The sequence below is a fragment of the Saccostrea cucullata genome, unplaced genomic scaffold (genome assembly GCF_032062105.1).
Source record: "Saccostrea cucullata isolate Sc308-1 unplaced genomic scaffold, CSIRO_AGI_Scuc_v1 ctg1362, whole genome shotgun sequence".
NCBI lineage: Eukaryota > Metazoa > Mollusca > Bivalvia > Ostreida > Ostreidae > Saccostrea > Saccostrea cuccullata.
This window is the reverse complement of record NW_026939883.1, coordinates 46,920-59,727: the sequence shown is the minus strand read 5'-3', so window position 1 is coordinate 59,727 and position 12,808 is coordinate 46,920. Positions and strand designations below refer to the sequence as shown.

At 34.6% G+C, this 12,808-nt stretch overlaps 1 protein-coding gene across 2 annotated transcripts; it reads right to left on the bottom strand.

Moving 5' to 3' along the window:
- Positions 1–615: 615 nt before the first annotated feature.
- Positions 616–12,703, bottom strand: LOC134254159 (SIN3-HDAC complex-associated factor-like). 2 transcript variants are annotated; one of them, XM_062736702.1, is made up of 5 exons: positions 12,603–12,703; positions 11,253–11,484; positions 8,544–8,691; positions 5,192–5,345; positions 616–4,956 (listed from the first exon to the last, which is right to left on the bottom strand). In XM_062736702.1, the coding sequence occupies exons 2-5, from the start codon at positions 11,478–11,480 to the stop codon at positions 4,635–4,637; spliced, it is 852 nt and encodes a 283-aa protein (XP_062592686.1). In that variant the 5' UTR covers positions 11,481–11,484; positions 12,603–12,703; the 3' UTR covers positions 616–4,634. The 2 variants fall into 2 exon arrangements, with proteins under 2 accessions (XP_062592686.1, XP_062592685.1); XM_062736701.1 differs by having other exon boundaries at positions 11,253–11,490; positions 12,603–12,674.
- Positions 12,704–12,808: the final 105 nt, after the last annotated feature.

Below are 12,808 nucleotides of genomic sequence, written 5' to 3'. Positions count from 1 at the left end.
ATGAAGATGCAATCGACCTTGAGTAGAGGTAATATAGATCAGAAATGAACTGTAATAAACAGCAATTTAAGCTGGAGCACGATATCGCCTTCTGATGCACAGTTCGCAGACAATACTTAACAGAAATGCATGCCACGACTGCCAGCGAAAATAGTCAATATTCACAGAATAATTTCATTCACGTATTCGAACAAAAACACGTGGATTGTTTCATGATGAGAAAGCACGCGCTTGCAATTTTATCAGAATATCAGGACGATAAAGTACAGAATCTGGGTCACGCCTTGATCGTAACTGGTGCCCGGTGCCCCGTTCTACAATGTTTCACGCTTTATCGATATTCTATATGACAATCAGATGTGTTCCTGATACCCGAGACAAAGAAACTACCATTTTACAGATACTTAATGAGGACCCCAGAAAACAATGCCAACATATAAGACGTGTGACTGATCGCTCCGTTGGCTACTTATTGTAAGACGGGTGTATAGTGGAAGAGCTGCTATCTGCAGATTCAGCACTAGCGGCTGTGTGACCTAAATTCCCTAAATCCCAGACGTTTTGTTGACCTAGTTGCCTGACTCATCAGTTAGAAATTATAACAAGACAGAAAGATTTATTTTCAATACAATGCTTTAATAATGTAATGTACAAATGAGAGGACACAGAAATATTCCGTCACACTGGTCACTTCGGAATGTCTCTAACTTATATACTGGCATTTGGTAACAATCTGTCATGATATAGTTAAAATGGAGGGAAACATTTTGAGGAGTTATGTGACATTACTGAGTTACCCCCTCCCCCTTTTTGTATGTCGACTTTACAAAAGTTACATTTATCCCATCAGTGCCTTGTTTCTAGGCAGAAACAAATATCAACTAAAAAAAAGTTCTAAATGTCAAGAATTTTGAAAAAAGAGTGTTCGATGTCAGTCATGTTTTCTTTTCTCAACAGTGGAAGACAAATAAAGTAATGTAAATCAGAGATGCACCAAATAAACAACCCACACCATGGATCTGAATACAAAATGTTTCCTTCGCTTCTTTTACATCTACAGGACAGATTAAATAAGTATGTGACTAAATCAGTTAATTGTCCCCCAGAACTCAACATACAACATTAGACAATCATCAAGTTATACATTGTTCTGGACATCTCTGAGGTAGACCTTAAAAATAAATTGTAAACTCCTCGTTTTGGTTTTTTCCCTATACCAAAATTAAGAACAGTCAATGTGTAATTCTGCCTACAGTGAATATTTGAGCGACTCAGAAAAAAAAGATCAAACACAAACCTTTACACTATAAAAAGCAAAAAATCACAAGCAATTTATACATATTGATAAAAAAGGGAGGAAAAAAACATACATTATATTATGAACATATTCTGGACAGATTATCATTGTATTATATTACTTACTGGCCCTTAATGGGGTCTACTGTTTACACGTCAAAAAAAGCATTCAAGTATAGTGTTTTGTCATGCATACACAATATATAAATATTGAGATCAGTCAATGTATTCATGGAGAACACTTACACATTATTATATATATATAAAAAAAATGTTGAGGTTTTTATTGGCTTGCGTTCCATGTGGCAGTGTCCTTGACAGGAACAGGTTTGACCTTGATAAAAACATCTCAACATGAAGTAATGAAAGATGAATCTTCTATGCCTGCATTTGATGCCAGTCATAAACACTCATAAGTCACATTGTCACATGTGGCAATGGCAGGGGCTGCTTTAGCAACTCAATGATATTTTTTTTTTTGTTCATTTCATAATTACTTAAAAAGTATAAATATAAATAGTTGGCAACATTTGCTTTTTTTCAATATAAAAAGAGGGGAAGAATTAAGTTCTACACTTAAATAATCATAAAAAAACAGTCAGACAGACTGACACAATGATAATGCAACTCAAACAATTACTGGGGAATTTACCCTGAGAAAAAAATATATCCCTGATTAAATCAAAGGAAAATAAAGCAAATCTCATCCACGCTCATCAAAAAGCTGAGAAATGTAGATTCAGCTAGCACACAGACATTTTACTTTGTCAAAACATGGAACCTTACTCCATTTTTTCCCATATTTAGATATAAATGATAAAGGTTAATTAAGTACAACATGCATATAGTTTCAATGGGGAAAAAAGGGCCATCCAAACTATGATGTGGGGGAAATATTTCATATCCTGTAGGTCAAGTATACACATGTGACTGGTGTGAACATCTCATCAACGAGTTTGGAAAATAATAAGAGAAAGATCCAACATTCATTTGTTCAGAAATTGAAATATATCACCAATTTTCAAAACTTTGTACACACAATGATAAACTGCCAAAATTCTCTTGACTATTTTTGAGAAATTCTTGGATCCTCCTCCTACATTCAACATGTGACAACAATAGGTTATATTTTCTAGAGGTAAGAATATTAAGAAAGACATGCATTCTATTTATAACTACGAATATTAATATATCTGACTCTATAAATATCTGACATAATGAAACATTAAGATCGCTTAAACTCTTTCTGTAAATAGCGACCACAAAACTTAACAAGATACACTTTTTCTTCCAATGCGTAATGTGTTGTTCATTAATTAAAATTTTCCAAAGGAAAGTCATTTTTCAGGTTTCATATAGCGAACCACAGAAATCAATTATCTGTTAATTATATAAATTACATAACAGGGTTGTACAACACACACTACATTTATACAATATATATTATACTAAAATCATTTGCCCAGTGTCAGATTTTTGGGGAGGGAGTGCAATGGAATTCAAAACCTTCCTGATTCTAAAAGTTTTACAAAAAGAGACCTTTTTTTCCTGAAAGATGCCGAGATTACAACTGAGCAAATGATTTCTGGCCAAATTTATTTACACCGGTCAGTCTAATCACAGGAATCAACACTCATATCCTAACATTACAACACTCTAAGTGATATGCACCTGTACAAAATGAATCTTAATTAACATAAGAAAAAAAACACCTGATTTTATATCTAGGGGGTTTGCGGTGGTCATTAAAAGCAACTCTGAATGTTCAAATAATAAAAAAAAATGACAGCACCAGATGATAAACTGTGCATATAATGCCTTGCAATAAATGTATAAAGGTGAAAATGACAAACTTGTGTCAAAAACACATTCAAAATGTTTTGCAAAATAAGAAATGTATGAAAGCAGAATAATTTACTGTAGCCGTAACTTCCTTACAAGGTTAAAATCATAACTTCCCCATAGTAGATCCTCCAATGAAATATTTTCTTTTTAACTCAAGTCTTCCTGGATAAAAAATCTTACAATTGTATTTATATAAAGCAAGAAGTAAAGCAATACAAAATACGGTTAAGAGTTGTTGATGTTTTAACTAAAAAAAGGAAATAAAATAATTTTTCATCAAAAATAAATTACAAGCGTTCATTTGAATTGATTAAATCCAGTACAGTTAATCTCCAATTTTGACCCTAGTGCATTAATCTTCAATTTTGACCCTAGTGCATTAATCTCCAATTTTGACCCCTTCTGTGAAATGTTCTTTGGTTGAGTATTGTAATGGGACAAGAGAAGAACAACCAAATGTTTGAACAGCAAGAAAAAAACAATAAATTGCATGTGGGATATTTCCTTTGCAAATAAATAATGATTGACAAATAACTTTATACAACAATATATACAAGTACTTGGCACATCAGTACCATGTTATAAATAATAATAAATATATTATAACATCATTTTTATGACATTTCATTTCCACAATGACGAGGACATTTATTTTTGTGCGATATTGGAACTTGTCAGTGGTAAATTGAAACATCATAAAAGTGACCTTCATATTTTTAAAAAAAAATACAATAAAAATGTTACTTTCCCTTTTTTCATGACCACTATGTCCAAAAACACAAATGTGGATGACCATGAACTGTGTTGTTAAAATTACCATGGAAACAACAGAGAAAAAATGCCTGATGATGATGGGATATATAATTAATATTACGTTAGGTACAAGTGTACTAATAAAAATATCAGTATCAAATTACAGAGTAAAATTTGGTTGTAAAAAGTCCTTGTAATATATATATATGGTATGTAACATATATAAATGAGCATTTTGGCAATAAGTAATCGAAACACTTTCATCAGGCATTCACTGCATTGTGGAAATTTTCTCATCGCTGCTGCATCATTTGCTGCATGTATCCATGTAATAGATCACTGTGGATCACAAGGTCATTGTTATGTGTTGACTTCCCAAGGCGAAGGCTTCTACGACTATAAATGTCCTGACTAGAGCCGTCAAGCCACTTTGGTCTGGAATCAAATAGTTCACCTTTATACACTAAAGGCTCTCAGTTCTTGAGTATAGGTTTATAATCATACAGATCTTTATTCTTTAAAATTTCACTTAAACCATCATTCACACTTTTATGCACCATTTGTCCAATTTTTTGCACAAAATTAAATAAATTAATTCTCACTTTCACTACACACATAAATACAAACACTCATCCATTTTCAACACTGATATTTCAAAATTTTTGCTGCACTTCTTGGCAAGATAATAATATCCACCATGGAGAGATAGATCATTTTGCAGAGACTAAGTTCACTGTGATTTAACACTCCATGGCTAGGGGTGGAGGTTGGGCGAATGCATCTGAACACTTGAACTCTGTAAGAGAGAGCGCAGCACTGTTTTCCAGTGACGGTATACTGTCCATATCATTCTCCACACAGGAGGTGTCCAGGAATTCCGTTTCTCCGAAGCTGTTTGTACTGGAATTGCTCTCGGTATCGTCCGTGGACTGGCTCCGCCTGATCTCTCCACCGCGGCGGTTCCTGTTCTTGTGGCAGCTGAAGCAGGGGTGTAATAGCTGGGGGTCCACCAAGACCTCACCATTCAGTCCCTTGAATATTGTGCCACAGCAGACTTCTGTCCTGAAATACCAAAAACAGAAATATGATTCCAGGTGAAAAAAAAAATATCTAAAGTATTTGGTGAATTTCTTTTCTACATTTATTTAACAGATCATTTTATGTATATGTGCTTTTAATGTATGGGTACATAAATTTTTGATGCATTATCTTAAGTATAAAGGAATATAAATATTTATGAACCATAGCTTCTTTCTCAAGTCAAGGCTTTGTTATATTTTATTAATTTGTGCCCTACTTTTTCCAGTAGCTGAGATCGAGGAATGGACTGATGCGTGGGTCGGTCTGCTTCCTTTTATTCTTACGCTGACAATTCTCCTGACTCTCCTCCGGCTCCGATTCCTCACTCTCACTGCCCTCAAACTCATCTTTGTCACAGCTATCTTCATTCACTACAAAGTGTCAGATCAAACGCTTGATTAACCCAGCCATTAGGACTCTTAACCACAATATTCAGAAATTAAAATCACCTTGTCAATTCACTCATCCTGTAAATGATCAGTTCTTTTGAAGTTAAAATTCATCTTTTATTATTTCAGTGCAGATGCTCATGAATATTTGTGAACTTTTATTCAAAGGTATTACAAAAAAACACTTCTAAGGTATTGCATTCATGTAATAATGTAATCAAAGCTGCATACTGGAGTCTGAAACAATCCCCTGGTGTGCTAATACTCTATTGATTTCCATTTGTCGGGTTATATCATTAACCAATCAGAGAGTAACCAACAGACAGTGTACCTGCGTGCCTCCTTTGTTATCCCTGGGCTCTCCAACATTCCCTATTAAACAGTCATGTACAAACATAACCTCCTGACACCAGATAACTGACCAATAAATACTCAGTATATATAGAATTTCTATCAGACTGTCCGGGGCCTATACTGAGTATACCCAGGTCACATCTGGTCAAATCAATGTTTATGGCCAATTCCCTAGTAGATAGTTCTGAACCATTTAACCTCAAGTCTACAGGAGAACTCAGAAAATGACCAAATGTTGGAATGCCACATGGACAGGAAATAGTTGAAAGAGAGGAAAAATAAACCAATGGGGGTCAAGTTTAGAGCTCTGCTCCCTAGCTCTGCACTGACAGTTAGATTCCTTCTGTGTGTAATTAGGTCAGATTTAGTATAAAATACCTGACCTGTGCTGAACTTTTGACCATACATTGACCAAGGTGCAATATGTTGAAGTTGACCATATCTTCATTTAATATGTTGAAGCTTAAGATAATTTAACAAGTCTCATAGATTTAACCTGACAGTATTTTGAAGTACAATTTTACCTTTAGAAAGCATTTTCATAACATACCCTTCTCCCCCTCCATCAATGCTTTTTAAAATATTTTTTAAAGCAATGAACAAATGAAAAACAAATCTATATACTAATATGCAGCAAATTCCATACCAAATAAAAATATTCAAACCATAGGTTTATAAAAGAAAGATTTTTTTGCACATGAAATTACTTTTTCCAAATATTTGTATTTGCTCTTTTCCCAGCTAATTTAATTATGGAGGAGAACTTCTTTAGCACATTAAAGCTTTTATAGATGAGTAACCAGCTGTAAGCCACCAAACATAAACATCTGTTCAAATCTTGACAACACAAAAAAAAATATTCTGTTGAAAACACACTTGGAACCATTTTGATCAGATCTTCATTCAGTATCTTATTATGAAATGCTCTTGCTCAGCTAGCACCTCTCATCTCCCTATACTGGAAAAAAAAAATTACCCCAGGGGATAACATACACACATACATACACCTGATTCTTACACAATAAAAGACCCCTCTCCACAAGATAGCTCAAACAAAGAATTAAAAACAGCAGATGTTAACAGGAATTTGCAAAGTAAGACAGAGTAAAAGTATGTGGGTCATTGAAGACATGGGAATTACTATAAAAGGCAAGGTGTGGGGGTGGGGGGTAATCAGCTGATCTGCTAATCAGCTGATGAATATCCTGCAGACACACACACTGACCATATGCTACACAGCAGGAAGTCTCCATACACAAGCTTGTCAGACAAGATTAGTAAAACCTAAATCCATCCTGATTCCTGTTTTAACCCTCTCTAGCCTACGTCATACTAAACTTGCTATTGCACCTTCACAATAACCATACATCAAATGAGTCAAAGGTAGATGACTAAATCTGTACTCCTTCATGTGACACTATTAAATCTATGTGTAAAGTATATTTTTCACTTTTTTTTTACTGGTAATAATGCAAAATTTCTCTTTTCTTTGTTTGATTTAATAAGTCTGACACCCTTTTACTCTTTAACAACATGTGTGAGAAAAGGATCAAAAGAATGTGAATATGTCAAATATCTAGTGTTCAGCCCACTTTCAGAGCTCCGTCCTAGTCTGGGAGACCAGAACCTACTGCTAGCTGACCTAGATTCTTTGTTCAGCTTCATAAAGAGAAAAATCAATTTTAACAAGCTTTAAGGTATTGTCTGTTACTTTTTGGAAGCTAACCACACTCAAACAGAGTATAAGGATCAATACTCGTAATGATTTTGTGGTACTTGATGGGAACCTGGGTCAGGAAAAATTGGATCAAATTGCTCATAAACTGCAAATAAATCAATGCTTCATTTAAGTACTTAAATTTCACTTCCCAATGGCCGTTTAAAAAAATACTATGTACACAATTTAAGAGGATGTCAAATGGATAAACAGCATTTCCTTTGGTCAAAATGGACACAAAAATCTGTGGCTTGTAAGTTACAAATACACTCATAATTAGACATCATAAAAAAACATTCTTTTACACAGTATGCAATGCACACAATGTATGCATGTAATACATATATTTGTCAATGGGATGGAAGATAATTGTAAGCTGAAATAAAAGAAGAGGGGGTGGGCATGAGGGTGCTTTGTGATTGTCTGTCTTCATGCCAGAAGGATATCTAATGGCATCCTCCAGATAGGATAATTAATTCATAAATGAACTTGGTCAACCCACTGTGGGTATTCTGAATACCACATTAGTGGTAATCGAGGAGGTTTGATATACCATTTCATCAATTTGTCTGTGTCCTAGTTAATCATTTGCATATTAGAACGCAGTTATCAGACAATGATACTGTTATAAACCATGTGCTAATCAATTAATTTAAAGTGTTTACTGCAGTTGAGAAAAAAAGAAATCATGGTTTACCTAAGTGTTTAAATCAATTTGTTACAGTGACATTTGACAAGGACAAAACTTCATTGTGGTCCTTAGTCAATAACACAGAAAAGTAAATCCTGGTAAAGACAGTAAACATCACAACCTTTCTTGACCTTGAAACAAGTGCAAAGAAAAGAGGGATACATATTTCTGTAAAATATATGGATATACCTTTGGTGTTTGTTTTCAACTTTAAAAATGATAAGTTTTTCCAAGCTAATATTATTTATGATTCACTGAGAAGGAATGGAACCACACAAGCTATACAAGCAGTGTGGTGAAGAGTTTCATGACTGAACCAGAGATATTATGGAGATAGAGTAGTTGTTTGATGTAACTGTATGATAGAGAGGGAATGTTGGGAGGGAGGAGGGGGGGTGTTTTGACATGATTCTCGTACCTGAGATGTCATATAGAGAGCTGGGAATGCTGTTAGGGTAGAGCTTCTTGGACTTGAGTGGAGACTTGTATTTACTGCTGGTGGGGCTCTTGTTGTTCTTAATCTTCATTGAGGACTTAATTCCTGGGCCTGCTCTTGCGTCCACCACCTACAAACATACAAATGATAGGTATCATTACTGATGTCACCACTTAGACTACAATATCTTGATGAAAAATAATTAACAAGGCACTACCTATTCAAATACACTTCATTTGTTACAGTAATAAAGCACAAAATCAAACACGTTTCTTCTCTCTGTTATATGTCAATTAAATAATTCCGACCTCCAGTCATGCTCTGGTAATTTTTAAGGACAATGAATTTGTTCATTTGCTTATATAAAATTAAAAAAGTATCTACTTTGGAACACACAATCAATTTAATAATTAGACAAAAGAGAAGACACAGAGTGGGAGAGTGGTGCCTGTACTTCTAAGCTTCTGGCTAGAACCAGCGAATCATATCGAACATTGGCCAGGTCGCCGTGTCAGTCCATGAGGTTCTTTACCCCATCAATCCATTCAATTGCAAAATGAATTCTTCCCGTGACGTTCGGGGCTGTACTAAGCACATTCACAGCTGACTTGCTGTCAGTAACCGATTATATTAATGAAGGAGGGATTTTTTTTGTGAGGAGTGCATGTTTTATTGACTATCCGGTCATTGCCTGCATGATTAAAACATTGATTATTACATTAAATCCCATATAGTTTTCTATAAAATATAGGCCAGTAAAGGAACTCTATCAAATAAACAATGCCAACTTAAGAAAGCATGAACTACTGCATATATATACACTTTTATCTCATTAAGTCTGAGCCGTAACATTAAGTCATTGACCTAGCGGATCTTCACACTAGTTCTAAAGGACACTTCCCCTCAACAATCGGACAGAAAAAATCTACCTTTGTTAGAATGTTATCTATACTTTTTAGTATTGTATTATTGATCAAAGTTATCATGATATACTGGGAAACTATGATGACCCCCTTCACTTATCAACATGTTAATGATTACATTACTTCCTGAATTTTGATCGGTAATACTCAGAAAAATAAATCACATTTGGACCGATGGGAAGCACACATCATGTGACTACATTTTAGGTAACTTAGTTAGTCTTTATTACTATTTCTTAGGCAAATGGTCTGTAAGATTACAGTGACATTTTGTTCAGGAGTTAGCTCTGAATTGTACTTGTGCCCTTTCCTGTTTGTGTTTTTCATTTAATATCAATGGGAGTGCTTCTTTTTCCTCATACCATACAAAACCCTGCAGTTCAAAACATGATTTTTTTTATTTTGATGTCATGGCATGTTCTAGTAATTTGGGCTGCTGGAGGCAAAATATTATAAAAATGTAACTGTGTGATAAATGTCCTGAGTGGACATATTAAGTGATTTGTGGGTAGGGTAACCTGTCAGACTGGCTACAAATACCTGCACACACCTTGTCAAATACTACCCCCAGGTCACAGGTCAAAGTTCTAGCACTAACATAACCACATGGCAGCCTTATAGAAGGCCTTCTAACAAACGACTAACAAGATCAATGAACTCATTAACCTAATCCACTGATCTGGTTAAACACTTATCTCATCTTTTTCAAAAAATATTCTTCCTACATTATTCTAGCTCTTGTAATACCCTTGGGGAAACTTAATTGACTTCAGGCTGCGATCAATATTTGTTTAGCCTAAAAGCACAGAACAGAGATGAAAAGAATCTCCTAACTTATCAACTCAATGAAGACCCACACACATCACATATGGTAATGTTTTGCCTTTCATAAACTATGTAACACTCCAATCAATGACCTACATTTTTGTATTACACACACATCTGTTGGGATAACATTACAGAATAAAGCTGTAGATATCAGCTGATTAATTAATAATTAGACACTCTTCCATTCTGTGGAGGAATCGTGAGTCACAAAGGAATGTGTGTCACAACACTTCACAAAATCACAGTATCATATTCATGTGTTATTTCACAGATCAGGTAAACGGTCTGATCGAACAGGGAAAACAAAATCGATTCTCTCTGGTTTGAACTGAGTCCCCTGTCTGATAATGTGGCAGTCTGTACTCCCACACAAAAATTTCAAAAATAAGTATATTTTTAAAACCTCTTGGCTTCTAATTTCATCAAATGAGTCATAACTTTGAACTTCGAATATCTCCATTTCCCATAACTATTGAAAAAACCTAGCTGCATAAGTCAGCATATCGTATTCACAAACTGAGATACTTTTCTGCAGAGTAGTTCGTCAAATGTCGACAAGTGCATTATTCAAATGGCATGCCAGCCAGAATTTATACAATGCACTTAATGTTCTTACACAAAAAGGTAAATTCTAAAATTAATTCAAAAGTCTTTTTTTTTCATTGGGGGGAAACAGTTTTCCTGAATTAGACATTTGTGAGTAAACCATAGTATATAAATAGATGTTTGACCTATTAAATGTTATTAGCAAAAAGAATTCATGCCCAGACAGCTAGGAGACAGGCAGTGCAAAAAAGGAAAAGCGAATTCTTGATAACAAGTTGACCTACTTATCGGAATAGACCATGGAGTTTAAACTTGTTAAAGGTAATACCCTGGGTGTGCCTATTTGTATAGACACCCACTCACACAAAAATGCTATTGACTAAATCAAACTCACATGGTGCCAATGTCTGCTGGTTCCTTCTGGTAACTTCTTCCACCTTTTTACCAACAGGACACATGCATTGCATATCTCCCCTGCCCTCTTTTCACGAATACGGAAGCACTTTTCAAATTCACATTCATATCTTTTACTGTCTGTGAATCGTGAACTGGAGGACTTGGCTCGACAAATACAGCATCCATTAATGCTTCTGTATATTTTGGGTTTATGAAAACTGAACATCTTTCTGTCACTGAAAAAAAAAAAATGTGTCACTATTTAAAAAATGTCACTCATATACATATTTAGGTCAAAGAACGCTGTCACACTTAGAAGGTACATGGTAGGTAACTAAAGTTCACTGCGGTAGTTGACTTACTGGGAATTCTCACTGAGGAGAAAGATCTCATAAATAGAAATAAATCAATATCAAATGACTGCATTTAACAAGTCCCTGTCAAACGAGTACATATTCAGTCTATCACTTTGATCAAAGCTAATTTAAAGATTTTATAAAGTTCTACATAATTTTCCTTTGCAAATTATCACACATGTCAGATAATGATAAATTAAAAATATGTAATACACAGTACTTCAGAAACTGGTGTTTGCTGTGACATTGTATCTACCATCAAAGCCCTTCATTCAATTCTTTCCTGTTCAATACTCAGTTCCTGTGTGTTTATGACATCATGAACTAATCACAAGTATCAAATTTTTAAAATTAAATTATACTAAATTTAATATAGATAAAATTAATTAATTTACCTCAAAAGAAAATCATGAAAGTCCTAAATATTAATACAAAATTCACGTTTCGTTTCCTCACTCTTTTAAATTATATCCAAAGTGTCATTCCCTGGTCTTACCACTAACAGTTGTGAATCCTCGTAAAAGGGATTCAAGTGATATGTACTTGTCAATGAATACGACACCTGTGTACTAATCATGTCACTGACCACTGAGGTCACGGTTCACTTGCTTTTCCTATTTTGGGACAAAGGAATTTCTTAGATCTGAGTTGGCGCAGACTCACTGAAATCGTGCACATACATGTGCCGCTTACTTATCCGTGTTTCGCAGAAAAAACAAAAAATATAAATCAAACTCGTCATAAAAAGATTATTTTTACGTGAAATAATTATTGTCAATCAAAATAGTGTGGTAAAAAATGACTGTCAGTGTCATTATAAGTATTTTTCATTGAATTTCTGGTATCCATTGAATAGCGTACACTCCTTACCAAATGGGTCAAAGAAAACGCCGGTGGAAACACATTAATTTTTAAATAACATATGACAAAAATCAATTCAACCAAGTATTTAGACTGTTTCTAATCATCAAAATAAAAATTAAGACACATACCCGATTATTTGTGAACTGTCAGTTACGGTATTCTCCCGCACGTTGAAACTATCCTCTGTTGAACTGAGTTATCAGTTGCTCAATGAATGCGCATGCCAAGAGGAGCTTTTGTTATGCAAACGAGGTCGAGCGGAAAATGCCGAAGTTACTCCTTTGGGATATAAAATTTCAAGTGCCGTAAAAAGTTATGAAAGTATAAATTTTAG